The sequence below is a fragment of the Semicossyphus pulcher genome, unplaced genomic scaffold (genome assembly GCF_022749685.1).
Source record: "Semicossyphus pulcher isolate SPU_LCO1_2020_fin unplaced genomic scaffold, fSemPul1.0.p SCAF_25, whole genome shotgun sequence".
In the NCBI taxonomy this organism is placed as follows: domain Eukaryota; kingdom Metazoa; phylum Chordata; class Actinopteri; order Labriformes; family Labridae; genus Semicossyphus; species Semicossyphus pulcher.
The window spans coordinates 10,832,501-10,859,287 of record NW_027211699.1 but is presented as its reverse complement, the minus strand read 5'-3'; the positions used below and the strand labels follow the sequence as shown (position 1 = coordinate 10,859,287).

General features: G+C 41.0%; 3 protein-coding genes across 5 annotated transcripts in view; 2 read left to right on the top strand and 1 right to left on the bottom strand.

Annotated features, from left to right (window-relative positions):
• Window positions 1-5,827: 5,827 nt before the first annotated feature.
• Window positions 5,828-7,932, top strand: LOC138603971 (interferon beta-like). Its single transcript, XM_069675754.1, has 5 exons — window positions 5,828-5,956; window positions 6,178-6,270; window positions 6,398-6,577; window positions 7,598-7,660; window positions 7,819-7,932. Exons 1-5 carry the CDS (start codon window positions 5,828-5,830, stop codon window positions 7,930-7,932), a joined length of 579 nt encoding a protein of 192 aa, XP_069531855.1.
• A 2,453-nt stretch (window positions 7,933-10,385) lies between these two features.
• On the bottom strand, window positions 10,386-14,712 carry syngr1a (synaptogyrin 1a). 3 transcript variants are annotated; one of them, XM_069676297.1, is made up of 4 exons: window positions 14,611-14,712; window positions 12,720-12,957; window positions 12,367-12,512; window positions 10,386-10,554 (listed from the first exon to the last, which is right to left on the bottom strand). In XM_069676297.1, the coding sequence occupies exons 1-4, from the start codon at window positions 14,710-14,712 to the stop codon at window positions 10,429-10,431; spliced, it is 612 nt and encodes a 203-aa protein (XP_069532398.1). In that variant the 3' UTR covers window positions 10,386-10,428. The 3 variants fall into 3 exon arrangements, with proteins under 3 accessions (XP_069532398.1, XP_069532400.1, XP_069532399.1); XM_069676299.1 differs by lacking the exon at window positions 10,386-10,554 and adding an exon at window positions 11,696-12,077 and having other exon boundaries at window positions 12,363-12,512; XM_069676298.1 differs by lacking the exon at window positions 10,386-10,554 and adding an exon at window positions 11,696-12,081.
• Window positions 14,713-26,730: 12,018 nt separating this feature from the next.
• Window positions 26,731-26,787, top strand: part of crhr1 (corticotropin releasing hormone receptor 1) — a 21,934-nt gene continuing 21,877 nt past the window's right edge. The window contains exon 1 of the mRNA XM_069676002.1: window positions 26,731-26,787. This exon is cut by the window's right edge and continues 260 nt beyond it. The gene's annotated coding sequence lies outside the window, so the exon portion shown is untranslated.

The window sequence follows — 26,787 nt, the reverse complement described above, 5'->3', positions numbered from 1 at the left end:
CAGGAGGCGCTGTACACCGACTCACCAGCATCTCTGCTAGTTTCTACTGTTATCTATTTTATTTAAACTGTTATTATTTATTTATCATGTATTTATTTATAAACAAAGTGCTCTTCTTCTATTTATTAATGAACTCTGACAGTCTCTGATTTTTTACTTGAAAACTTGAAGCTGAAAAACTATACTGGAAAAAAAAGCTTTTCGAAGAGTACATTCACTCAGGTGTCGTGTTAGAGCCCTGTGGTGAGGCCAATTATAGTGCTGATACTGTGACTACATCAAGCTGAAATACTTGTGTGTATTTATCACTCACACTTGAACAACATGAATCTGATAAAATGTACTTTTACTGTGATACTTTAAATAAAGCTGATATTTCTTTGACTGATTGATTTTACTGCTGATCCTTTATTTACATATTTCAGTACTAAAAAGACAAAGAAATTACAACAAAGAGACACAAGAGGACTACAAAGAGCTGTGAAACAACAAGAGACAAGAAACGATCACAAAGATTCAAATTGCAATAACAGTGACAGTGACAAAAAAACCATACAGAGACATAAGAAATCTGGAGTTGCAAAATGACAAAACACACTAAACAACTACAAATTCATAAAACTACAGAAAAGCGACAAAACAACTTCAAACAGACGTAAAACTACAACAGAGAGACTTAAAAGGAGACAGACACTGCTTAACAGAGACAAAACTACAAGAAACAGACTTAAAATACTAAAGATGTAACTACAACAAAGAGACACAAAACAACTTCGGAGAGACACAAAACAACTTCAGAGAAACGTAAAACAACTTCAAAGAGACGTAAAACAACTTCAAAGAGAAATAAAACTACAACAAAGAGACTTAAAAGGAGACAGACACTGCTTAACAGAGACAAAACTACAAGAAACAGACTTAAAATACTTAAGATGTAACTACAACAAAGAGACACAAAACAACTTCATAGAGACGTAAAACAACTTCAGAGAAACGTAAAACAACTTCAGAGAGACGTAAAACAACTTCAGAGAAACGTAAAACAACTTCAGAGTGACGTAAAACAACTTCAAAGAGACGTAAAACAACTTCAGAGAAACGTAAAACAACTTCAGAGAGACGTAAAACAACTTCAAAGAGACGTAAAACAACTTCAAAGAGAAATAAAACTACAACAAAGAGACGTAAAAGGAGACAGACACTGCTTAACAGAGACAAAACTACAATAAAGAGACTTAAAATACTAAAGATGTAACTACAACAAAGAGACACAAAACAACTTCATAGAGATGTAAAACTACAACAAAGAGACTTAAAAGGAGACAGACACTGCTTAACAGAGACATAAAACAACGTCAAAGAGACATAAAACCAAAACAAAGAGACATAAAACTACAACAAAGAGATAAGAAACGATCACAAAGATGTAAATTGCAATAACAGTGACAGTGACAAAAAACCCATACAGAGACATAAGAAATCTGGAGTTGCAAAATGACAAAACACACTAAACAACTACAAAGGCAAAAAAGTATAGAAAAGCGACAAAACAACTTAAAAGAGACGTAAAACTACAACAAAGAGACGTAAAAAGAGACAAAAATTGTTAGAGACTTAAAATACTTAAGACATGACACTATAACATAGAGACACAAAACAACTTCAAACAAATGTAAAACTAAAAGGAAACAAATATTTGTCATCATTATTAGGTATTCTTGTTTAAAAAGTCTGTGTTGGTGGAAAATGTGCTGAAGCAGCTGATAACAGCTCCACACAGAAAGACGAGCCTACAGGCAGGAATTTGTTGTTTCATCACTTCATGAAGTGAACTAAAGTGGAAAGTGAATAAAGCTTGAATGAGCAGGACTTTCCTTCCTTGTTTCTGCATCATCATCATCATTATATTTCCCTCCAAACTGCAGCTGAGAGTCATTCAGAAATCAAACACAGCCGTCGAAGAGAAACCCCTCTGAGGGTTGCGTTGTGGTCACCTTCCTGTTTCAGATCCTCCACTCTGTGCTGTTCTTTCTTTTCTGTCTAAATCTAAACTGAGGCTGAACTTCCTGCCTGCTGTCATCTCAAAATCCGTCTGCACCTCCGTTCACTCTTCATCGTAAATGTAAACTGGAGATTTCGGGGGTTAGACCGCATCCTGAGCCAATCTGAAGCTGTGACGTCACAGACGGGTTTTACGTTGATTCATACAGAAAACATAAAGATGAGCTGAATGGAATCTTAAACACCGAAAATTAAGGCCGAGGTTAGCGATGCAGCACAGTGATGTTTGAGTTTCCAGCCTTTGTGACCTTTAATTCCTTAAAATAAAGCACGGTCAGCGTTTCAAGCATCCTCCAACATGTCAATGTGAGCATTTTATTACAATCTCAAACCTGACCGGAATGTACTTATTTTATTTTACTTTTAAATCTCATGAATTTTAAAGTTTATTAACACATATCATAGCGGGATATTTTACCTTGAGGCAGGTGTGGCTCAGAGGTAGAGCGGGTCGTCCTCCAACCAAGATAAAAACCCTTACAATAGATCCCTTCCACCTTAAACGTCTTCATGTAGTGAAATTGGTCCTCTTAAATTCAGGCACAGGGTTTCAGAGATGTTATTCTGTATCCGAATCAATGTGTGTAAAAAGGTGCATTTTGACATGGAGTGTAAACTCTTAGTGCTCTTTGAACGGTCGGAAAGCTAGAAAAGTTTATTCTCAAGACGATTTGAGAATAAATGAATGAACGATTTGTATCTGTTTGTGTTGTATCTTAAGGTTGTTAAAGCTCTCAAGCTTTATAAAGTAAGTAAATTAAACACTTATCTTATAAACATTAAGGAGTTTAACCTGGTAATGACTTCATCACTGCAGGAAAACTATCAAACATCTTGTAAAGTAGTCCATGAATGTTCCGGCTACCTCGTCAAAACTTCACCTGTAAAACATCTGAGCACTAATTAGATTTAAATCTCGTTCATAAGAAGCCAACTTAAATTAAAATACCACCTTAAACTTGACTGTTCAGGTCGACTCTTAATGAGGGATTTAAGGGGTTTAAGGACCCCATTAATGACATGGAAATGTATTGTTTTCTTAACAGTCATAGGAGGAAGTCTCACACACCGCCTGGCACTCTGCTCGGGGAGGGGTGAGGTGAGGAGGTGGAGAGGGGGGAGGTGAGGAGGTGGTGAGTTGAAATGGGAAATTTCTGATTTTGATTTGTTGACATCAGAATTTCACTTTCTTTCTCCCCGACATGAAGCCTTATTTAAACGCAAGATGTCAGAGACGCTCATCAGAACCACAACAAGCAGCAGCCTGAAGACGAACCAGACCAGCACCTCCAGCAGAAGCTCAAGCACCTCAAGGACTTTCAAGACCTCCAGCAGACGGCGACGCTTTCTGTGAGTTTACTTCATGTGTTACAGTTATTAAATATTATTCATCGTTCATCGGGTTGAAGTTTGTCTTTAGAAATGCATTAAAGACAAACAGCTTGACTTTATAAATTCAGATTTTTACAGAATTGTTTAGTTGTAAATTAAGAACACCTGAAAACTGTTCGTCTATTAATCAATCAAAACAAATGAAGCTCCTTTCTGATGTTTGATGTCATTGTTCCTTTAAATGATTTCAATACGTTTGTAATAATTTAACGGTTTGGACTGTTTCATTGACAAAGTGTCTGTTTGTGACGCCATTTGTACAAACCAGACGATCGTTTATCAGAGACACAAACAGCAGATGAATCCAGAGTGAAAGTTATAAACACTTTGAAGCATGAAGAATAATAATACAATAAGAGAATAATTAATAATAGATTTCTTTCTACTTTAAATACATTTTCTGATTTTACTTTCATGCTTTTACAGTAGGGGCACGTTAAACGCAGGACTTGTTACAGTCTTTTTACAGAGTGTTTTAGTTGCTGTTTATACTTTGAATTATTTGAATAATTTAAAAGTTTTGTAATAATTTAGAGGTTTGGACAGTTTATGGGACAAAACGAAGGTTTGATTTTAAGCTCTGACTCATTTTAACTTCTTACTGTTGTCGTCCTTTTAGAAAACTAAAAATCATTGAATGGAGAAACAAACAGCAGATTAATCAGGAATTAAAATAATAATAAGTTACAGCAACAATAAAGACCAGCTTTTACATGCATGAGGAATAATGATCTGATAATAGAATATATCATAATAGATATTCTACACATATTCTGACTTGACTTTCACACTTTGACTTGTTGCTGTGACTCGTTTTGAACAGTGTGTATGAGCACTTGTTGCAGCACTTCCTGCCTTTCTGTCACCAATTCATTAGTTTCAGAGATCTCACCAGGAAGACGCGTCACTCTGCTCAGTTTTCAGACTCTAAAATCTGAACAAACATGCAACAGACAGGGTTCACATGTTTCTTTGATCTTTACCACATTATAAGTTTCAACACTTAATAAAATAGTCAATAAATAAAGCTGATGTGTAAAATGGTCCATGACGGCGGCTCACCCATACCGTAACAGGGTTTCCACACGTCGAGCGTCTGCGTCCGCCGCGGTCAGAAACCCGGCCTGTCAGAGCGGAGCTGGAAATATTAGCCGGTTGGCAGAAACAGTGACGAGGACGTCTTTTTGGTGGAATCACTCACAAGCAGCTTCTCGATTTGACTCGTCCTAATCAGCCTGAGCGCTAGTTGATCGCCTGATGATGACTCAGCACAGTCGTGATGTCACTTTGTGCTGTGGCTCTGAAATGAAACTTAACTCTGTGACGTTTTTTAATGTTTCCACCTGAGAGACGAGGAAATGATGTCCTGTTATTTAACAAACAGTGGCTGATTGCAGATTTAATAACAGAGGTCAGAGGTCACCAACAGTCAGCCAGTGGAAACGTTCAAACATCCACTGCATCGTTTACAGTGATTTTAATTTTTTTTACTTTGTTTCAAAGTTTTAAATTCTGATTATTAGTGACTTTAATACTCCAAGTTGCAGTTTAAAACCAGAACAACAATCACTTTGTTCAGTTTAAAGAGTTTATTCTCTCCTACGCTCAGTGAACGCACCACCATTCATAACAATCAGAACCAGATCCAGATTCCCCGAGGCCAAGTGAGAGTTTGTTAATATTTATTTATATACTATGCCTGGCTGTAGTATATGTATCCTTGCACACACACACTCACACACACACACACACACACACACACACACACACACACACACACACACACACACAGTAACTTTCCGATGAAAACAGCTTAAAATGAGCAAATTTTCAATGGAGTCTGGCACAGAAAGTAATCATACATTTAACAATAAACTACATTAACTAAAACAAAAGTATTACATAAAAACATTCAGAATAGTTCACGGACAGAATCAAGTCTTTTAGTTTTTTTAAATTCAAACGTTTGAAGACGAACTGATTGATTCATTGATCCATTGATTGTCTGAAGTTTTTACAACATATACGTTTTTCCAAACGTTTAAAATCAAAGAACTTTGATTTTGTTGAGTTTTTTTATGTGTTCAACATAAATCTGTTAATTTCACCTTTGTGTACCTGGATGAGCCTGCGCTGACTCACCTGTTGGAGGAGACTCCTGATTCAGGTCTCAGACTCTCTGTGGTTTGATGACTCACATGGGGATGCTGCCTCTGATTGGCTGATTGGTCCTGACAGCCCTCCAATCTGCTTCTTACTGTTGTAGGTTACCTGAACTCACCTGAGGAAGCCGGATAACACTGCACACCTGAAGCATCTCAGTCCACGACCAGAACCAGGACCAAGATCACCGCAAGAACCAGAACCCAGAACCATGACACTCTCCTCCATCCTCCTCATCCTCCTGCACATCTGCACCCTCCAGCTGATCGTGGTTTCAAGGCCCACCTGTCGGCTGCAGGGAGACCTGGTCGAGTCTGTCCACAACCTGCTCAGAGACCTGGTACGACTTTTGACCTTTAAACCTAATGTCCCACGTTGACAATTTAGCTGCTAACACTGCTAACACTTCTGCTTAGTTTAGGAACTGGTGGTTGGATATTTGACTATAGTAGCATAAGCCAATATTAGCTTGGTCAATAGCTTTTTACATGTTAGCTTAGCAGTGGCTGTTAGCATGTGAGCTCTTGATAAAGGTTGTACTGTTTCCTGTCTGTCCTGTAGGGGGGGCAGTTTCCTGTCCACTGCATAGAGTACAACGTAAACATCACCTTTCCAATCCCCGCCCCTCCTGCTTCTGCAGCCAATCCCCGTCAGGTAAACCTCAACTGAGCCTCTCGGCCAATCAGAGAGCTGCTTTCATGTTCAAACTTTTTTCCTTATAAAACTTTAAATCTGTGAATTTGCGGGTTGAAAATGCTGACCTCTGATTGGTTCCCTGCAGTGCCGCCAAACTATAAGTCTGGTGAATGAGTCTCTGCGGGAGGCGGGGCTAATATTTATGACCCACACGGTACCTGTTGGAGAGGGCGGAGTCACCTGGAACACAAAGAAAATCGAACGCTTCCAGGAACTCCAGAACCGACTGATGGAAGAGGCAAGCTGTGTAAGTACCTGTCTGTCTGTTACCTGTCTGTCTAAACATCTGCCTTTCTGTCTGTATACCTGTCTATCTGAACACCTGTCTGTCTGAAGACCAGTGTTGTGACCAAGTCATCTTTGATCAAGTCCCCAGCAAGTCTAGAGTCATTTTTTCTTGGGCAAGTCAAGTCACAGGTTGTCAAGTCAAGTCGAGTCCTTAGTTAAGGCAGGTCGCGTCCCGAGTCAAGTCTTTTTTTCCACCTAGGATCCAGCACTCTGACCTGTAGTATCCGCTCTTTATAAAGAGAAAACACAAGGTGTTAGCAGCCCGTCTCATAATGATATTATTGACCAATCTTTATAACCTGTTCAAAGAGTCTGACAGTGAATTGTATCTGTGTTATCTTGGCACAGACGCAGCTATGATGATGGTCTGCTCTGAGAGCGTGCAGAGTAGTAATGAGTACGACTGATGAGGCTTCTCTTTGGGGGCTTTGATGTTACCTGTTGCCATAGCGAGGAGTTTGACTGTCATCCAATCATGACGATCACATACAGGGAGCTTTTTGAGTCGTCCAATCATGACTCCCAGTTTGCGCTGCGTACAGACCTGATGGTTAGAAAGTTTGAATTATATTATTTTATATTTAACAGCTAACATTCAAACTCATGAACACACACAAGTCATCCGAGTCATCGTGCCTCAAGTCAAGTCGCAAGTCATCAAAACAGTGACTCGAGTTGACTCGAGTCCAAGTCTCGAGTCCACATCTCTGCTGAAGACCTGTCTGTCTTAACACCTATCAGTCCATCTGAGCAGCTGTCTTTGGATTACCTGTCTGTCTGAACACCGCTCTCTCTGCCTAAATGCCTGTCTGTCTGAAAACCTGCCTGTTTGGACACCTGTCTCTCTGTTACCTGTCTGCTAATACACCTGTCCGTCTATCACCTGTCCCCACCCCTCTCTGTCTGTCTGTTACCTGTCTGTCTTTACACTCTGTCAGTCTTGTCAGATATCATGTAACCTCTCTCTCTCTCTCTCTCTCTCTCTCTCTCTCTACAGTTCGATGGTTCCGGTGTTTTATCTCCTTACTTCAGCAACATGTCAGCTGTTCTGAAGCAGCCGGTAAGATCCTAAATACAATTGAATTAGCTGAGGTGACGCCTAGCAGTCCCACCTGTCACTCAAAGAGGCCACGCCCCTAATGATGTATCACTTTAAGCCTTAATATAATGCAAATAGGTGAGTTCTATAAAGATCCTTATTCTTTGTGTGTCATTCAGGAACATGCCGCCTGCGGTTGGATGTCTCTGAGGAGAGATCTGCTCCGGTTCCTAAAGTCCGCCCTGCACACACACACCGCCTGTTTCACCTGGAGATCCGCCCAACGAGGATAGAGGCCACGCCCACTCATGGCAGAGACCACGCCCACCAACAACAGAGCCTATTTATCACGCTGACTGACTGTATTCTTTATTTATTCACATATTTATTGATGTATTTATTTATTTATTAAGACAAGTTTTGATATTTTTATATATTTATGTTGATATTTATATTTTTATACATTTTCAGTTCTGTGTTTATTTTGTCTCTGTGTGTTTGTTCTGAATTTATTAAAGCATCAAAAAACTACAAAGGTTTGAATGTTACTTTAACACACACACACACACACACACACACACACACACACACACACACACACACACACACACACACAGTAAACTGCTGACTCAGCTCTGCAGTGACTCACATCAGAAACATGTGGATGAATCAAAGAAAGCTTCGCTGTTAAAACTCATCAGTCACACTGGAGCTCCAGTTTGTCAGAATAATGTAATTTGTTAAATACTTAAAAACTTCAAACCTGGACCCTACGTTTACATTTTTTACTAAGGCGAATCAAAGACTATACTATGCTGTATAAGCAGGATGGTTCCCTCTCAGGTGTCCATTAACAGTCGAAAAGAGTGTCTGGATCCAGATACAGACTTTTCAAGATGACCTAATCCAGATTACCAGAGCTCTAAATGGGACTACACACTTTGTCCAGAGGGGGCGCCAAAATCCACACAATGAAAGTTCCTCACAGCTGCTTTAAATAACATATGTAATGTTTGTTGATTAATCTCTCCTCTATCTGCGGTCACTGCAGAGATTCAGTTATAAAACATGTCTTCAATCTAAACTACAGATCACATTTAGCTCCTGTAGTCCAGCCTGAGTCCTCCCTCTGCCGGTATCAGGATCATCCTGATGTTTCACAGTCCTGCTCTAAAGTGTGAACACAAACTGGAGGTTTGATCAGGATAAAAACTAAACTGGATTAACTGATCTGATCTGATTTAAGAATCCTTGTTTCCCTTTTGAACAATCCAACCTAAAAGCTTTAATCTGATCAGATTACTTGTCAACATCTGGGCCCTGACTATATGAGACATAAAACATCGTCCTGCAGGTAACAGTTTGACACAGCTTTTAATCAACAATAATCAACAGTCACTTTGAATCAGTGTTCGATCTCTGATCGTTAGAGGGTCAAAGCAGGTCAGGTTTCACTTTTCCTTCAGACACAGACAGACTGTAAACAAAGTGACGCACGTTTGATCTGCAGGTTTAACTTTGATTCAGTCTGACTCAATGATTCAACTATTAATCCATAAATACCGAGAAGATAAATCTGTCATTCATTTATAAATAGAGACTGAGCTCATTAAGCCCCGCCCACACCTGAGGGGAAACACTTCACGCGCTCCATGACTGTGTATTGAATAAATGAGCCTCTTGTCTGCCAGCTGCTGTGAACGGGCTGCATCACCAACAGGAAGAAGACGTTCTTATAATCATTATAATGTCTGAACAAACTGTAGAGGGTGAAGCTAAGCTATGCTAAGGCCTGGTTTTATCTTTGTTAGCTTACATTATGATCTTACCTGTGGATTGTATGAAATAGTTAACATAATAACTTCTGGTCATTTAACAAGGTGAGGAGAAGAGACCCTAAAAAGACAATGTTGAGTTTGTAAAGCTTTTCCTCTCTTAAATTATCCTCTGACAAGATGACTAATGTTTTAGCTAGCTTCAGGTTTTTGACTGCATATTGTGGCTCAGTGTTTTACCCTCTGGTGGTCGTGGTCGACGTGTTGTTTTCTGTCTCTGTAGCTTCTTAAATCTGTCACAAGCTGCCTGCTTTTCTTTTTGTTTTAAACAGGGAATTAATCCATTTATTATATTCTGATTTGTCGTTTTTCATCAGCTTATCAGTGAATCACCCCGCTGATTTTAGTACAGTAGCATGTATCTGTCCAAATGATCCCCGGTTTTATACACTAAGTTTGGTCTAGTTTAACAACAGTTGATGCTGAAACACATCTCTATATTTTTATGACTACTTTTCAAAAACAGCTAGTCTAACTACACGGTATGCTAGCTCTATTCTAATAAGCCATTGGACTTTAATGGTGGCTAAAGTTAGCTAACAAGCTGGTAGCTAAGTAACAAAAAATATCTTGTAATATTATCAGGAGAGTCAAAACTATTCAGAAGTGTGACATGTGAAACAAAGAGTGTGTTGGCCAACTTGCTTTAACCCTTATTGTAACAGCTAGCTCATTAGCTAACATTAGTTAGCTAGTGAGCCTTTGTTGCTAACAGGCTAACATTAGTTGGGACAAGTGGTTGTTTGAGTTCAAATCAAAACTTTATTAAATCACACACATTTTATTCTTCTGGACTGTGATTGGTCGCTGACAAAGAGACCACGCCCACTGGTGAAGCGTCACCATCAGACCATCAAACTGGTACAGTGGTTTTGTTGGAGCATTTCTAACGTCCCTGAAGTCATCATGATGATTGAATTTTCACCTGTCAGTCAGTCTATAAGCCCCGCCCATTTACTCCTCGGTGGGCAGGGCCTCCTGCAGAGCTTCCTGTTGGTTTGGGTCGACGTACTCCTGATCGAACGTGACAGAATCAGCTCCAAGTTTAAACCTGTAGATGGCCAGGAGAGACTGAATGGCCTGCAGACACACAGAGATTCAAACCATCAAACTTTATTGACACAACAGAATGGATTCAAACCATTACACTCGGTAACTTACTCTTTAACTTTAAAACAAAACGTTTAATATAAACTTTAAAGGATTGTGATTTAAGAAAGGGAAGAAATTTACTTTTTTCTTATATAAGATTTTATAAATAATTCAGAAATATAAATGTGATATGTAACAATTGTTGGACTAAGAAGGTGAAATGATGGTTAGTGTCAGCTTTGAGCTGTACTACCACTACCACTACTACTACGACTAATAATATTAACCGTACTCCTACTTTTCTTTGTTCAATGAAATAACACGTATAGTGACATAAAGGCTTTGACTAACATTACTTTATTGAACATAGTGTAGAGCTCAACATCACATCAAATATGTTTCATTATGGAAGCAGAAATGTTTCACACTGTGAACTATGAACCTTTCCACCTGTGTTATCTGCCGTTAAAACCTGCCACCGTCTAAAAGCAGAGTGCATACACGTCAGTGCTGAACATAAAGGGGCAATTTAAAGGACTTACTGCCCTCTAGTGGTGAGGTTCATCGTAAGGTGAAAACATTCACTGATTTTATTTGATTATACATAAAAGGAAAATCACTGATTAAGCTTATATTCCATTTCCAGATGTTCCTAAATCTTACACACTGGACATTTGTTTTATAGTGTTTATATGTGAAGCTACATTATACTTGTGCTTCTATAATCGTGGTTTACAGATGTGTGACTAATAAAGCAACATATCATAACATCATCTCATATATGTTTGGTGTCGTATCTTACCATGTTGTGTTGTATCATATAACATCATATGGTATTGTTTTGTATCGTATGGTATGGAATGGTACTGCACTGTATCATTTTGTAAAGTATTGTTTCATTAGGTGGTGTGTGGTATTGTATGGTATTGTATTGATTGGTTATGTATCAGATCTAATCTTAGCTGATCGTATCTTTTCACGTCGGATGCCTTTCGTTCGATCTTTCAAATGAAAAGGAGCAGCGTCATGGTGACATCATAGTGACATCATAGTGACTACCACCATCAGCATTAACTTCATAATGACACAGTATCATAGTTTATAACTTTAATCTTCATCTATCGTTCATCACAGGTCATTACATCATCGTTATCAATCAAAATATATGATGACATCATCCTACACGTCATGACATCATCGTAATAATTATCATAGTTAGAACTCGTCACATGAAGTTTATAAATCCACAACGACACCTCTGAGGAAAAAAAAACATCACGCTGTCGCAATGGCAACAGGAAGGCACTTCGGATTACAGGCACTTAAGGCAGCCAATCAGACGTCAGTAGGAGCTGAGGAACAGGAACGCTCGCCTCTGGTTGGCTGAAGGAGAGAAGTGAGGTTAAAGGTGTGTGTATGTGTGTTTCAGGCGATTGGCGGGCTGAACAGTTTGTTGTATTCTTCTTCAAATGACACTCTCTTCAGACGCTCCATTGACAGCAAAGTGAGACCTCCCTACACACAACACATCAACACGTCAAAGGAAACACACACAACAACACAAGACAACACAGACACAGAGAAGAGAGGGTTATTGTACTGTATTTGTTGTGATCACATGTTTCTTGTCAGAGGACGTTCAGCAGCTGCAGACAGATGTTTCAGTAGTCACACGTGCGTAACTGCTTCCTCTACAAAACGTGGATATTAATCCACCAGGGGGCAGCAGAGCCTGATTATTTCAGTCTGTGCTACCTCAGGTGAGAGACAGGTGTTGAGGTGAGTAGTTCAGGTACATACCCAGGAGAAAACCGAGAGGAAGGAGAAGATGATGGCAGCTCTTGCAGCGTCTGCACCTTCATTCAGAGGGTTGTCTTCTTCTTTAGAGACCTGCCACTGATTGGCCAGAAAACAGAAGCCCAGGAACCAGACTAGACACCAGACCGCTGCAGAAGACACAGGTTAATAGGTAAATATCACTGGTTAAACATGGCTACTAAACAGGTAAATATCACAGGTTATACATTGTTACTGAAGAGTTGAAGTAGTTACTAGCAGGTAAAGATTATACGCTAAACATGATGTACTTAACAAGTAAAAGTCACCGCTTACCGATGGTCAGTGCATAAAGGTAAAGAGAGGCGGAGTCTCACCTGACACGCCGATGTCGGCCATGACGGCCTTCTTCCTGTCCTTCACCCCGGTGATCTGAGGAAAGTAAACGTCCAGCGCCAGGAAAGCGCTGCAGCAGAGGAAACACAGCGTGCCCATGGCAACGGCATAGCTGCAGGCGCTCTGGTTGCGGTTGAAGATGCAGAACTCTTCGACCTCATCAGGACGGTTGACGTAACCCTCGTTAGCAACGCAGCCGAGGATCACAATAGAGAAGAGCTGGGAACACACAGGAGACAGTAGTTAGCTCAATGCTAACAGGTACAGTCATGCTAAGTAGAAGAAGGTAGATGCTAACGCGGAGGAGGAGACTGAGGTCAGGAATGGTTTAGCTTCTGTTTTAGTCAGGTTTGGATCTTCACATGATTTCATTGATGCAGTCACGAATTTACCTGAAAGGGTCAGAAAGATAGCTAAAGCTTCAGGTGGTTCTAAAAATCTGAACACTGATGCTCCAAATGCTCTAATCAGAGCGCGCTGTCTCTCTGTGAACCGCCCAATCAGAGCGCGCTTTCTCTCTATGAACCGTCCAATCAGAGCACGCTGTCTCTCTGTGAACCGTCCAGTCAGAGCGCGCTTTCTCTCTGTGAACCGTCCAATCAGAGCACGCTGTCTCTATGTGAACCGTCCAATCAGAGCGCGCTGTCTCTCTGTGAACCGTCCAATCAGAGCACGCTGTCTCTATGTGAACCGTCCAATCAGAGCGCGCTTTCTCTCTATGAACCGTCCAATCAGAGCACGCTGTCTCTCTGTGAACCGTCCAATCAGAGCGCGCTTTCTCTCTATGAACCGTCCAATCAGAGCACGCTGTCTCTCTGTGAACCGTCCAGTCAGAGCGCGCTTTCTCTCTATGAACCGTCCAATCAGAGCACGCTGTCTCTATGTGAACCGTCCAATCAGAGCGCGCTGTCTCTCTGTGAACCGTCCAGTCAGAGCGCACTTTCTCTCTATGAACCGCCGTCCAATCAAAGCAGCAGCAGCACTCTGACAAAGTGAGGTCTTGTTTGAGGAGTCTTGTGTTGAGCCTCAGGAATGTTAACACCAATCTCATGACTGACACACACACACACACACACACACACACAACCACACTCAGTATACAAAACTGAACTTACAAGAGCCCTAACTCACATTGAACCTAAATCACAGTCTAAACAAAGACTAACTGACATTAACCAAACTAAGCTCAACTAAACTAAAGCAAATGCAGAAAAGAACTAACTATAATAACTATACTAATATAACTAGCATACACTAAACCTTAACCAGAACTACTGCAGATAAGATCAAATAAAAATAAACCAGAACCTACACATGTTAACCAGCCCAAACTAGTCCACAACATGAACTAACCTCAGCTAACCCAGCTGGAACAAGAAATAATGAACTTAAGCTTAAACATAATCAGAACTAACTAACCAACACTTAGTTAAAATCAGAGTAGATAATGATGCTAAACAAAAGATAACTTTAACTAACTAATAAACCAGACACTGAGATAGAAGTTAAACCAGTAGTTACACTTAAATAACTAACCCAACTAAAGTCATGCTAACCAAAACTATAAACAGAACGGTGACTGATTAGCATTAACCTGGCTAAATAGCATGGTAGAGGTTAGCTCAGGAGCTACAGCAGTTCAACTGTTATTCATACCTCATCAAACATTTCACAAGATTTCATTTCATTAAGACACTTCCTGATGTTACAGGTAGCCCCGCCTACTTGGAGCACCTGGACTCACCCTCTGTGACTTCACAGGTGAGTTTATTTCTGTCTGTTATTTTTGTTTAATAAATATAATCCCTGAAATGTTTCCCCAACATACATTTCATGTTGACTGTGACATCACCGTGACATCATCACACTCACCCAGCAGAGGATCCTCACCGCCGTCTGAGGTTGTCTGAAGAAGGTCACCGGGTCAAAAGCTCCGCCTGCCTTCCCCGCCCCGTACGCCTGGAAACCATCCATTCAGACCACTTCCTGTTCCCAGACCAGCTCAGACCAGTATGGACCAGTACAGCCCGCCTCAGCCTGCTCTATCCCCCCTCCTCCACCTCCACCTCCCAATGCAGTCCAGTTGGATGCTACTCAGACTAGCTGGTGCCAGTCCAGTTCGGTCCAGTTAGTCCACTTTGGCTCAGTTTGGTTTCCTTCAGCCCAGTTGGTCCAGTTGGTCCTGGTAGTTCTCTGTACTGGTCTCTCTTCTTCTTCTCTGCTGGTGTGAACTGTAATCTGCTTTAATCCTTCTCATCCCCCTGAGAGTGCCGAGGATTTGGTCACCCTGAGCAGAGTCTCACAGGCTGAAGACCGGCCTCCAACCAGCTCAACCAATCACATGGTTTAATTGTTTTAATCTTCAGGCTCAAATCGTCCAATCAAACTGAAGGAGCCGGGCTTACGCTGAATGAAAGGAAGTGCTGCCTGTGAGGATACACTGAGGGTGAAAAAGTCTTGCCTTCTGTCCTAACTTCCTCCCTTCCTTCTTTCTTTATCCGTTCATTTATTCATTTTGTAAAACGATACTAACTAAAATATAACTTCAATAGATTCACAGTTTCAAGTCATTAAACATGTTATAATAATTTGTGGTAATTGTCTATAAACAACTTTTTTTATTTGATCAATCCATCCAAGATTCTTAAATTCAGATCTTAACTCTGATTGGTTGTCAGTTGTCGGCTGCAGCAGGTATTCTTAAATGTAGCGGTATGCTAACATCAGTGTTTGCTCATTTTTATCATCAAAATGAACATAAAACTAAATATTGACATGACGGCCAGCTGGAACTGTTAGCTTACATGCTGTTAGCTAACTGATTTAGGTGACTGACAGAGCTAATGTTAGCATGCTAATAGGTCCGGTTTCTGGTATACAGAATGATACAAACTTGTATATCAGATATATGTGTACATCTTTGATCCAACAGCAACTGATGGACAGAAGGAGAATCAGAAGACAAGAGAAAGGGCAAAGAAAGAAAATCATTGAAAATCATCTTCTCGATGTCTTCTCTAAGTCTCAGCCCTCAGTCTTGTCCGTCAGGCCGCACGTCCTGCTTATAATTGATAAGACGAAGGTCATGTTGTTTTCCAGGGCTTCTGTGCTGTCAAAAAATGTCCCTGTTTTAACTTGCAAGGGTACAGCCATTGAGCTGGTCTCATGTTATAAGTACCTGGGTTTCCATGTTGATCAAGGTCTGACTGTCAAGTTCCACATTTCAAGTTTAGTTTCTAAACTTAAAGTTAAATTGGGCTTTTACTTTAGGAATAGATCTTGCTTTTCTCATGGAGCAAGGAAACGCCTTGTGTAAGCAACCTTTCTTCCATTGCTTGACTATGGTGATGAACTGTACATGCATGCACCAGTCACATGTTTACGATCACTGGATACTGTGTATCATTGTGCTCTGAGGTTTGTCACTGGATACAAGAATCTGGCCCATCATTGCACTTTGTACAAAGAAGCAAACTGGTCATCCCTGTCTGTCAGAAGATCCACTCATTGGTTGACTTTTATTTATAAGGCTTTACTTGGTCTGGTCCCATCCTACCTTGGCGTTCACCTTGTTAGGAACCATGGACATTATAGTCTACGATCCAATGAATTTTTTACTCTGACAGTCCCTCGTGTCCTCACAGAACTGGGGAAAAAGGCATTTCGGTACGCTGCTCCCTCTGCATGGAACTCACTGCAAGCTGAATTAAAATTGTCAGACTTGATCCCACTTGACAGCTTTGCTGAAACCCTGAGAATGAAGGAACTCGAAAGCATTGGGCTTTGTCACTGTTTTAAATCTTTGAAATGTTTTGTTCTTTATTTTGTTCACTGTGTGAATGTTGTTTGTGTTGTTATGATATTCGTGGTGTTGTGTTTTGTAAAATTTCTGCTGCCTCTTGGCCAGGTCACTTTTGAAAAAGAGATTCTATATCTCAACAAGCTTTTACCTGGTTAAATGAAGGTTAAATAAAAATAAAAATAAAATAAACACTGAAGTAATCAAAACATTTCTTTCACCTTCTGGAAACTGTGATGGAGGAGATGGTTTCTACATTAACATGTGACCGACCCCTCAGAGGTCGTGTGTTTGTCTGTGTGTGTTAATAGGATCAGTGCGAGCTCCATCTGTCAGCGTGAAAACACTCAAAGAATTTCTTCTTCATCTTCATATTTATCCAATTATTTATTTACATTTGTCCGTCGTATGTCTTTATTTGTTCAAAAATAAGACAAGAGAAATCTGAATTGTTTAATTTGATGACTTTATTTAGACAGAAACAATATTTAACATTAATAAATATTGGTAACATTTCACTGTAAATGTTCATTTTTAATATTGTGATAATAATAGAGAACAATTGTTAAATGCTTTATCAAAGTTTTACCTGTATAAATATAAAACACTGTATGCTGGTGTAAATACACTTTAAAAAAGATAAAATGATTAATAACAAGAAGGTTTCCTGTAAACAGAACGTTTATTAACTGATGATTTATTACTTCTCATGTTTTCATAATTATGAAAAACATGAGAAAACGTGTGACGTCCTCCTAAGTGACAAAAACAAGTATGTGTGTGTGTCTGTTTCTGTTATGGACTGTGTGACAGCGCCACCTGCTGCTGTTTGTCTGTCAGCACATACAGCTGTTTAAGCTCCGCCCACCAGTCCCTGGGGCAACGCCAGCGTGGCCGTAGCAGCAGGTCATTCAGGAGAGCAGCGAGGCACACCCCTAGACCAGGCCCCGCCCAGAACACCTGCAGGAGAAACAGCCAATCAGAGCAGAGTCTGAGTGTGACACCATGTGTCTGTGTGTGTGTGTGTGTTTGTGTGTGTTCTGACCCAGTGGTTGTTGAAGTCCAGATTGACAAACGCTGGACCGAACGAGCGAGCTGGATTCATCCCACAACCTGTCGCACCCACCTGAGAGTGTGTGAGAGAGAGAGAGAGACAGGTGAAGACTATAGACTGTATGTAAGAAGGGGGCGTGGCCACAGTAATGTCACCTATTTATCTGAAGCGTTGAGTGTGTGTGTGTGTTTTTTGGGGCCAGAAGTGACCATATTTGGACGAGAGCGCGAAGATGTCGCTATCCTGGTTCACAGGTAGCAACTTGTTAGCAACCTGTCAATCACAGGTAGCCCTGCCCTGAGCCCTCCCCTCTTTCTGCTCTGTGTGACTCTCAGTGGGAGCATCAGTGACTAAATGAACATCATGCTGTGTTGAAGAAGACTTGAAACTAGAGACTGAGACCATAAAGTCATTAGGAACATGTTTACTGAGGGAATACATCAGGAGAGAAGTGAATATTTGGTGTATCCTGAACATTAACTTGATGAGACGTTAACTTACAAAAGTTAAACACTAAACATAAGCAGGTTGAAAAATGCTTTCAAATCCTGGAAATCATTTCAAAAAGCTGAAAACAAACCGTTTATTTGTTTAAAAAGAACAAATGTTTGGAAATGCTTCAGGAAGCTTGAACTTGGGACTTACAGCCACCAGGTGACCCAGACCGACAGCCAGGCCCACCAACAGATTAGACCCCACAGCGGGCAGGGGGGCGTCGACTGTCGCCAACATAACCAGGACCAGCTGCAGGGTCACCAGTGTTTCTACGGTGACGGCCATGTGGAGCTGGACACCAGGACCAACCTTAAGAGAAACAGGCTCATAAGTTATTCAGCTGCTCTCTGACTGCCTGACAGGTGACTACACAGAGACTCACCTGGTTAAGAGCTGGAGTCACGTCTCCAGTCAGTCCCAGCAGCAGTGCTGCGGAGACCACACCCCCTAACAGCTGACCAATCACATACAGTACTGCCCTCCACAAGCGGAGCCTTAGGGTCAGGGTCATCGCTACGGTTACAGCTGGGTTCAGGTGGACGTCCCCGCCCACACAGACTGCTGCCATGGCAACAGACAGACCGAACACCAGCGCCACCTGCAGATGGCATACAGGCAAGATAGGTAGGGGGGTCAGGTGGCAATGGTTGCTCAGGTTGCTTTGATTGCGCAGGTTGCATAGGTTGCTCAGATTGCTTAAGTTGCACAGGTAGCTCAGGTTGGTAAGGTCGCTCTGAGACCTCAGATCCAGTCCTGTTCTTCCAGCAGCTGGTGGAAAGATGAGGACTGCTGATAGGCTGGCAGACAGGAAGAGGGTGGTGCCTATGAACTCCAGCAGGAAGTGATGTAAGCAGGACCGAGTCCAGACATCATTCAAGATCAGACGCAGGCAACGAAGGATGAGCATGATAGCAAATGGAATCATCAACCTGCAACAGCAACCAGCAACAGTGAGTCAACACAGCTCACCTCCAGAGATCAGTTTCACAATATTAATATGTTTTCTGATATTGATTTCTTTTGTCGATAAAAAAATCCCACAAAAATTAACCTGAATAATGTTACGAATTAAAAAACACTAGGTACTCAAACATTAAGCTAACCGGACACGAAGTAGATCTTTATTTTTTAATATTTAAAGTCAAATGTCAAAAAAGTTTGATTATGAAATTTAAGATTTTTTACAGAAAATATAAAGTATAAAATCAAGGTATGAAAAGATAAAACTTTATATGGGGAGTAAGAAGGGTCCCACGAATGAGCCCTGTGGGATGCCACGTAAAAACCAGCTGTAGCAAATGGAGGGTTTAATAAGCGACAGCCAGTCTCTGCAGCTTCTCTAAGTTGTCTGAAGATTTGAGAAGACTGGACCTGGATGTTCTGGTTCTGGTTCTGGGTATCTTAAAGTTATACAGATATCATAAATGAATTGCCCCTGTTAAATTATATCTACAGATTCTTAAATATTTAATATCGTATATTTTTTTTCTCAATATCTCTGGATTATTTTATAATTTCTTTCCAATTGTTGTTCCAAGTGTTTCTTTCTGCTGATGCTTATACATGCGTGTACTGTATCTATACAACACATTTTGGTGTCATGATATATATTTGTCAAATTTGTACTCAGATCCATAAAAACAGTTTCAGTAAATCCTGATTCTTTAATCGAATATCTTATTTTTATGAAATATAATTTCTATAGAGGTAAAGCAAGATATTTTCGAATAATATAAATGTGTTAAAAGTCTATTTTCTTTATGAGATAAATCAGATATTAACAAGCTGCTCTCAACAAAACTAAACAGATTATTTTTGTCATGCAAGATTAATTGAACATTAATCATAATGTCTCATAAATTCAAGTTTATAAAGTTATGGAAATTATAACATTGGCTGCCTTACTGTTGAAAAAAATACAAGGAATAACAAAATGTTTTCAGTTGTAAGATTGTGAAAAACTCAAATAATCAATTATTTTGGATTGAACTTTTTTATGGAATAAAACAGATTATATTTCTCCTGTGTTACAGTAGTGTGATGATAAATCTATGCAGGACTCTTAGGGAGTCTTGGGAGTTGGTCTCTGTACCTCTGAGCTCCCAAAGCCTCCACATAAAACACACATCCTTTTTTACAAACACACTGGTTTATATCCTCCTCTGTCTGCAAAGCAACATCTGTTCATCTACAGTCAAGAATAAAACTGTAATAAACAAAGATAACATACCTGTCTATCACAGAGAGGTCGTTTAATCAGAGACAGATCACAGGTTATTGCAGGTGAGTCCTGTGTGTCTGCAGACTGTGTGTCTCTTATAGAGCTGAACAGGTGGGAGGTCTCAGCACACAAACACACTCATCTCTCAAATAAAAGCTTCATGTTTCTGCCTGCTGACTCTGTGGAAGAGACGAATCATCAATCGCAGCCGTATCAATAACATCATACACGACTACGAGAATGTAGTAAACAGATCGTTGCAGTAGTTTGTGCAGCAGAAACAGACACACTTTTATTTTTGTGTGGTTATTCATCTCAAATAAATTATTTCACATAAAAGCCAAAAAATCCAGCATATTTTCCTGCACCGCGTTTTTGACGGAACTCTCCTGCATTTCGTTGCTGCCCTGCACTGTGATTCTTTACTGCAATTTATTGCTCCTCTTTTTTACAATCTTAACTGTTCTGCAATTCTTCACTGCACTGTTTCTCTACTGAAATCTACTGTGTTTCTGTACTGCACAGCTCTGCATTTCTTTACTGCACCCTTTGCTGTTTCTATACTGCACTGCGCTGTAAGCCTTTTCTGCACTGTACTGGTTTTTAATGAACACTACTGTATTTTTACTAAGCTCTATTGCGCTTCTTTATGGCACTGCAATGTGTTTCTCTACTGCGTGTTGCTATGTTCCTTCACTGCACTCTTCTGTTACTTTACTGCACTTCACTGCGTTTATTTACTGCATTCTTCCATGTTTCTTTACTGCCCTCTACTGCGTTTCTTGACTACACAGTACTGTGTTACTGCACTGTACTGCATTACTTTACTTTACTGCACTGTTTCTTTCCTGCATTCTACTATTATTTTACATGCACTACACTGCGTTTCTTTACTGCACACTTCTGTATTTCTTTCCTGCACAGTACTGCGTTATTTTGCTGCCCTCTACTGCAATTCTTAAGTTTACTGTACTGCAATTCTTCACTGCACTGGACTGTTTCTTTACTGCATTCTACTGTTACTTTACTGCAATGCACTGCACTGCATTTCTTTTCAGCACTTTACTGTGTTTCTTTACTGCACTGCCCTCTACTGGTTGTTTTAACTCCTGTGTTTTTTTAAATGCACTCTCCTACATTTCTTTACTGCACTCTACTGCGCTTTTACTGAGCTCTACTGCTTTTCTTCACTGTTTCTTTATTGCACTGCAATGTGTTTCTTTACTGCACTGTACTATGTCCCTTCACTGCACTCTTCTGTGTTACTTACTACACTTCACTGCTCCTCTTTTCTGCACTGTACTGCATTTCTTTCTCAGCTAGTCAATGCAATTGTTAAATAGAATAATTAACAAACAAACTGTTTGCTTGTAGTTTGTGAGGTTGGTGCTGAGGACTAAGAAATGTATTCTGTCAATAAAGGGACCTCACAAGTCCAGGTGCTAATGTGTGTGTGTGTGTGTGTGTGTGTGTGTGTGTGTTAGCCTACATTCAGGGACAGCAGACATATAGAGAAGCTTAAACCAGGGCAATAACACTGACTGTCCTTCACACAGCAACCTGAGTGCTGTGTGTGTGTGTGTGTGTGTGTGTGTGTGTGTGTGTGTGTGTGTGTGAGTCTGCTCTCTTATTGGCTGACACTTTGCTGCTCTGACATTCAAGGACAGGAAATAATGACCAAATAAAGAGAGAAAAATCTCAGGAAGTTGCCTCATTTTGAGACTTAAAGATGACATTTGTGTGTGTGTGTGTGTGTGTGTGTGTGTATGCACGTGCGCATGTGTGTTTACCGGAGTGTGTGGGTGTTATCCCTCCATTAACAAGGTCTCACATTTCTGGAAAGCACAGAGATTTCTTCACTTACACTCAGCATCCTGAACGACCTTCAGACGGGAAACAGAGCCCTTATTCTGCAGGTACCTGTCTCTCGGTGTAGCTGTCTGTCTGTCTGTCACACTACCTGTCTGTCTGTCTGACTTTCTAAATTATGATCTAAAAATAAGGAGATTTATGTGTCATTATTAAAAAAGAAAGTCGTTGGTAAAGTCCTCAGACATTTGTAATTTGTCCCCAGACCTCTGCACTTAGTCCCAGACTTCTGCAACTGTTCCTCAAAGCTGGAGATAGCTGGAGATGGACTAGTTGCAGGGTGCAACTATCCCAGAGCCTATCCCAGCTGTCATTGGGTAAGAGGCGGGGTTACACCTGGACTGATCGCCTGTCAATCACAGGGCTGACATAGAGACAGACCTTTCACGCTGACACCTACGGGCAATTTAGAGTCACCAATGAACCTAACCAGCATGTCTTTGGACTGTGGGAGGAAGCCGGAGTAACCGGAGGGAACCCACGCATGCACGGGGAGAACATGCACACCCACTACATCTGAACCGGGATTCGAACCAGGAACCTTCTAGCTGTGAGACAACAGGGCTACCCACTGCTCCACGGTGCAGCTCCCAAAGTTTATTTATATAGCACATTTAAAATAACCAAGGTGGACCAAAGCATTAAATAAAAGAGCAAATATTAGTACAATTATTAACACTAGTCCCTAGACTTGTAACTAGTACTCCAAACTACTTTAACTAGTCCTCAGACCTTTACAACTACACTGTTACAACCATTTCCGAGACTTCTGGTACTAGTCCTTGGACCTCTGCAGCCCTCAGAACTATTCACACCTGTTTTAACCTGAGTTCAGTCAGTAACGCGTCTCTGTGTTTTACCAGCAGCAGAGACGTTTTGTCTCGTCACCTCGTGATAGAAACAGAACAGGGAGCTGAGAGCGCTGCTCGTGGTCAAAAGCTGCACAGTCCCTTCATTTTTTCATGTTAATGGAAATACCATGGTGACTTGGTCGCCCTTCACCCGCCCACAGTCAGTCAGCAGTGTGTAACATTATATAGATGTGTGTGATGCCTGTTTTCACAGAGGCTTATCTGCTGCTGGAGACACAGAACAGCAGTCTGTATGTGTCGTCCATACATCAACGTGACCTCTGCTTTCTTTCTGTCCGGACACAAACTCTGAAGTGTCCCTGTGAGGACTCACTGAGGGCAACACGCTCGATTTAACAAGTGTTTCATGTCTGTAATATTTAACATCCAGAGAAGTTAACATCTCTTCTCTTTCGCGCTGATTTCGCTGATTCTGGCAATTATTGCTAAGATGCCAAACACTGGGTGACGTTAAGGTGGCCACGCCCACATCTCATATGCAGTCTATGGTCAGGAGAGAAGGTCGACGACACAGAGATACAAATCACATCCTGCACCCCCTCACTTGTCCTCAGGTTTAGTCCAATCAAGGCTTGATATATTTGTATGTCTAGATGTAGATTTAGCAGAATGTTCCACACTGCAGTCAGATCTACAGAGTTTTTATTGTAGTATGTGAGCAGGTAAAATGATGTGAAAATACACAGAGGTTTGGTTGATTATGATTTTTAAACTTGTCTCAACTTGTAATCTTATTATTATATATTATTATTATGGGTTGGATGTTAAGTGAGGCCCTTTTTGTTCTTTTTAAAACAGTTGCAGTTCAGATTTGATCCAGCAGAGTGCAGCAGAGACACTGAGTGCACATCTTTACTCAGGTCCTCCTCCTCCTCCTCCTCCTCCTCCTCCTCCTCCTCCTCCTCCTCCACCACCTCCTCCTTTAGTTAATGTTTGAGGACAGGAGAAGTAGTGGAATCATCCATCTTGGCTCCCGATCAATAATCAATCAGCTTCAAAGTCTGATCCATTACTGAACTCACCTGTTTGTGTATGTGTCTGTGTGTGTGTGTGTGTGTGTGTGTGTGTGTGTGTGTGTGTGTGTGCGTTTGTGTGTGTGTCTGTGTGTGTGTGTGTGTGTGTGTGTGTGTGTGTGAATGTGTGTGTGTGTGTGTGCGTGTGTGTGTGTCTGTGTGTGTGTGTGTGTGTGTGTGTGAATGTGTGTGTGTGTGTGTGTGTGTGTGTGTGTGTGTGTGTGTGTGTGTGTGTGTGTGTGAATGTGTGTGTGTGTGTGTGAATGTGTGTGTGTACGTGTGTGTGTGTGTGTGTGTGTGTGTGTGTGTGTGTGTGTGTGTGTGTGAATGTGTGTGTGTGTGTGTATGTGTGTGTGTACGTGTGTGTGTGTGTGTGTGTGTGTGTGTGTGTGTGAATGTGTGTGTGTGTGTGTGTGTGTGTTTTGGGTGCTGCAGCTGAAAGACAATAAGGACAAACACACTGAACACTGCAGAACAAGTACAATATCGTCTGACTGTGTGTGTGTGTGTGTGTGTGTGTGTGTGTGTGTGTGTCCTCTGTAGAGATGTAGGCTGATTTACTGACACCAGTAAATATCTGAAACGTTTGAACAACCAGTTTAACGGTCATGTAAAATGTAAATATTTACCTTTGTTAACGGAGACAAAAGACCAGGGACAAGACCAGCTGTCTGTCCACTGCAAACTAACTGCACAGTCACTGCTAGCTCACTGTGAACTGGCTGTAAACTCATGGTAAACACGATGCAGACTGGAAATTCACTGTACCCTCACTGCCAACTTACTATAAGCTCACTGCAGACCCAGTGTAGACTCACTGAAAGCTCATGACAGAACCACTGTAGCTGTAAACTCAATGCAAACTTACTGTAAACAAACATCAGACTTACTGCAAACTTGCTGCCAATTTCATGCAATCTCAGCCTAACCTCACTGCAAAGACACTCAGAATGTTTTGCAAATTCACTGTAAAATCACTGAAAACACACTGCATATTCACCGCAAACTCAATCTCAACTCACAAAAGAGTCACTGTAAACTCACTGTACCCCCACTGCAAGCTCACTACAGACTCAATGAAAGCTAACCACAGAATAACTGCAAAATCAATACAAGCTCAAAGTAAACAAACGTCAGACTTACTGTAGCTCACTGCAAACTTAGTGTAACCTTAATGCAAATGCACTGCAGACTTTGCAAGCTCACTGTACACTCATTGCAAACTCATATGCTCACTGTAAAATCACTGAAAGTGCTCTGCAGATTCACTGCAAACTCACTCCAAGAATCATTGTAACCTCTCTGCAGATTCACTGCAAGCTCACTGTAAACTCATTGCAGACTTTCTTTAAACTCACTGCAGGAACTGCTTACTGCTGGATGAACCCTGAAACAGACTGAGTGAAGAAATGATGTCACCATGAAGCAGGTGAGTTACTGCCTGTTCAATGTTCAGTGCTTGTGAACTACCTGCTGGGTCTGTGTATTTACTGGCGACACCCAACAATTCCAGGCTCCTTGAAGTACGCACAGTTGTCCAAACTGTCGCGTCAGTATCAGATTTGTCTTGGCTGCAGCAGTGAAACATGTTTCCTCCCTCTGACTGTGCGTGCGGTCCCCAGAGGACAGGTCGTCTTCCTCCTGGCAGGTAAAACAAGGTGCTGCTGTGTCTCTAAAAATAAAGATTGGACACCTTGTCAGAACAGGTTCTTCGGGTGGAGATACAAACAGCTCGGGGAAGTTCACGCTGAAACATCTTCTGACAGCTGCGCAGCTCGTTAGCTAACGGCTCAACAACTTTACGCTGGAGTCATTGTATAGCTATGTTGCTAATGAGGAATTTCCATCTCATTAACTGGATGATTAAAATGTGAGTGTAAAAGATGACTGGAAGGAACATTTCACGTCATGTTTCATCAGAATATAGACATGGTGTTAACACGAACCCCCCAGCAGGAACCTTCAGGTTCAAACAGGTCGAGTTCTTCTGAACTGAACAAACATCAAACCGAGAGCAGCTGAAATATTTATTCTGCACTTTTTACACTTTTAAAAAACAACTTTGTTTGACAGTAGAAATGAAAGACAAAGAAAAGGACAATAATAATATGCAGAGTGAAGTGTATGCATGACGATAAAAATAATTATGACTTTTATTCCATGTAAACTTAATTTAATATAATAATAATATAATAATAATAATAATATAACCTGCAGCCTCGTTTTCCACAGAGACGGTCCTGGGAAGTCCGTCCGTCACCACGAGGAGAAAGTCACAGATTTTATCATGGTTTCAGTTTTCTTTCAAACTTTTTATTCTCAGACTGAAACATCTGCTGACCCGTGTAAAGGCAGCATCTGAGAGATGCAACACAGGATACTAGATTTATTTAATAACAGTATTTTATTAATTAAAGTAACTTAGAATAAAGTAGAGTAAAACAAACAATAAACACAGGGTTGAAGGTTCTGGGCTCTGATTTGCAGGTGACGGTATTTTAGTCTCTGAGAACATTTACATGTATATTTACAATAGATATAGCCCCTCTCTCTCTCTCTCTCTCTCTCTCTCTCTCTCACCTCGCTCTCTGATTGGCTCGCGCTCTGCAGCAGCCTCCCCTCAGCAGCACGCGCTGCTCCGGTCTGTCAGTGTTCCGGTGCAGGACCGGCACTCTGTACGCAGGGCTAATGACAGACCCGGACTAGGATAGACCCGGGCTAAACCG

Bases quoted from the DNA above. Each gene is read 5' to 3' on its own strand.
- LOC138603971 (XM_069675754.1), top strand. From the start codon at position 5,828: ATGACACTCTCCTCCATCCTCCTCATCCTCCTGCACATCTGCACCCTC. The intron at 5,957-6,177 runs GTACGACTTTTG...TCTGTCCTGTAG, and splicing joins ACAACCTGCTCAGAGACCTG to GGGGGGCAGTTTCCTGTCCA. The intron at 6,578-7,597 runs GTTACCTGTCTG...CTCTCTCTACAG, and splicing joins GTGTAAGTACCTGTCTGTCT to TTCGATGGTTCCGGTGTTTT.
- syngr1a (XM_069676297.1), bottom strand. From the start codon at position 14,712: ATGGATGGTTTCCAGGCGTACGGGGCGGGGAAGGCAGGCGGAGCTTTT. The intron at 12,958-14,610 runs GTGAGTGTGATG...GTGTGTTCCCAG, and splicing joins CGGTGAGGATCCTCTGCTGG to CTCTTCTCTATTGTGATCCT. The intron at 10,555-12,366 runs GTATGTACCTGA...GTGTGTCTGCAG, and splicing joins TCCTCTCGGTTTTCTCCTGG to GCCATTCAGTCTCTCCTGGC.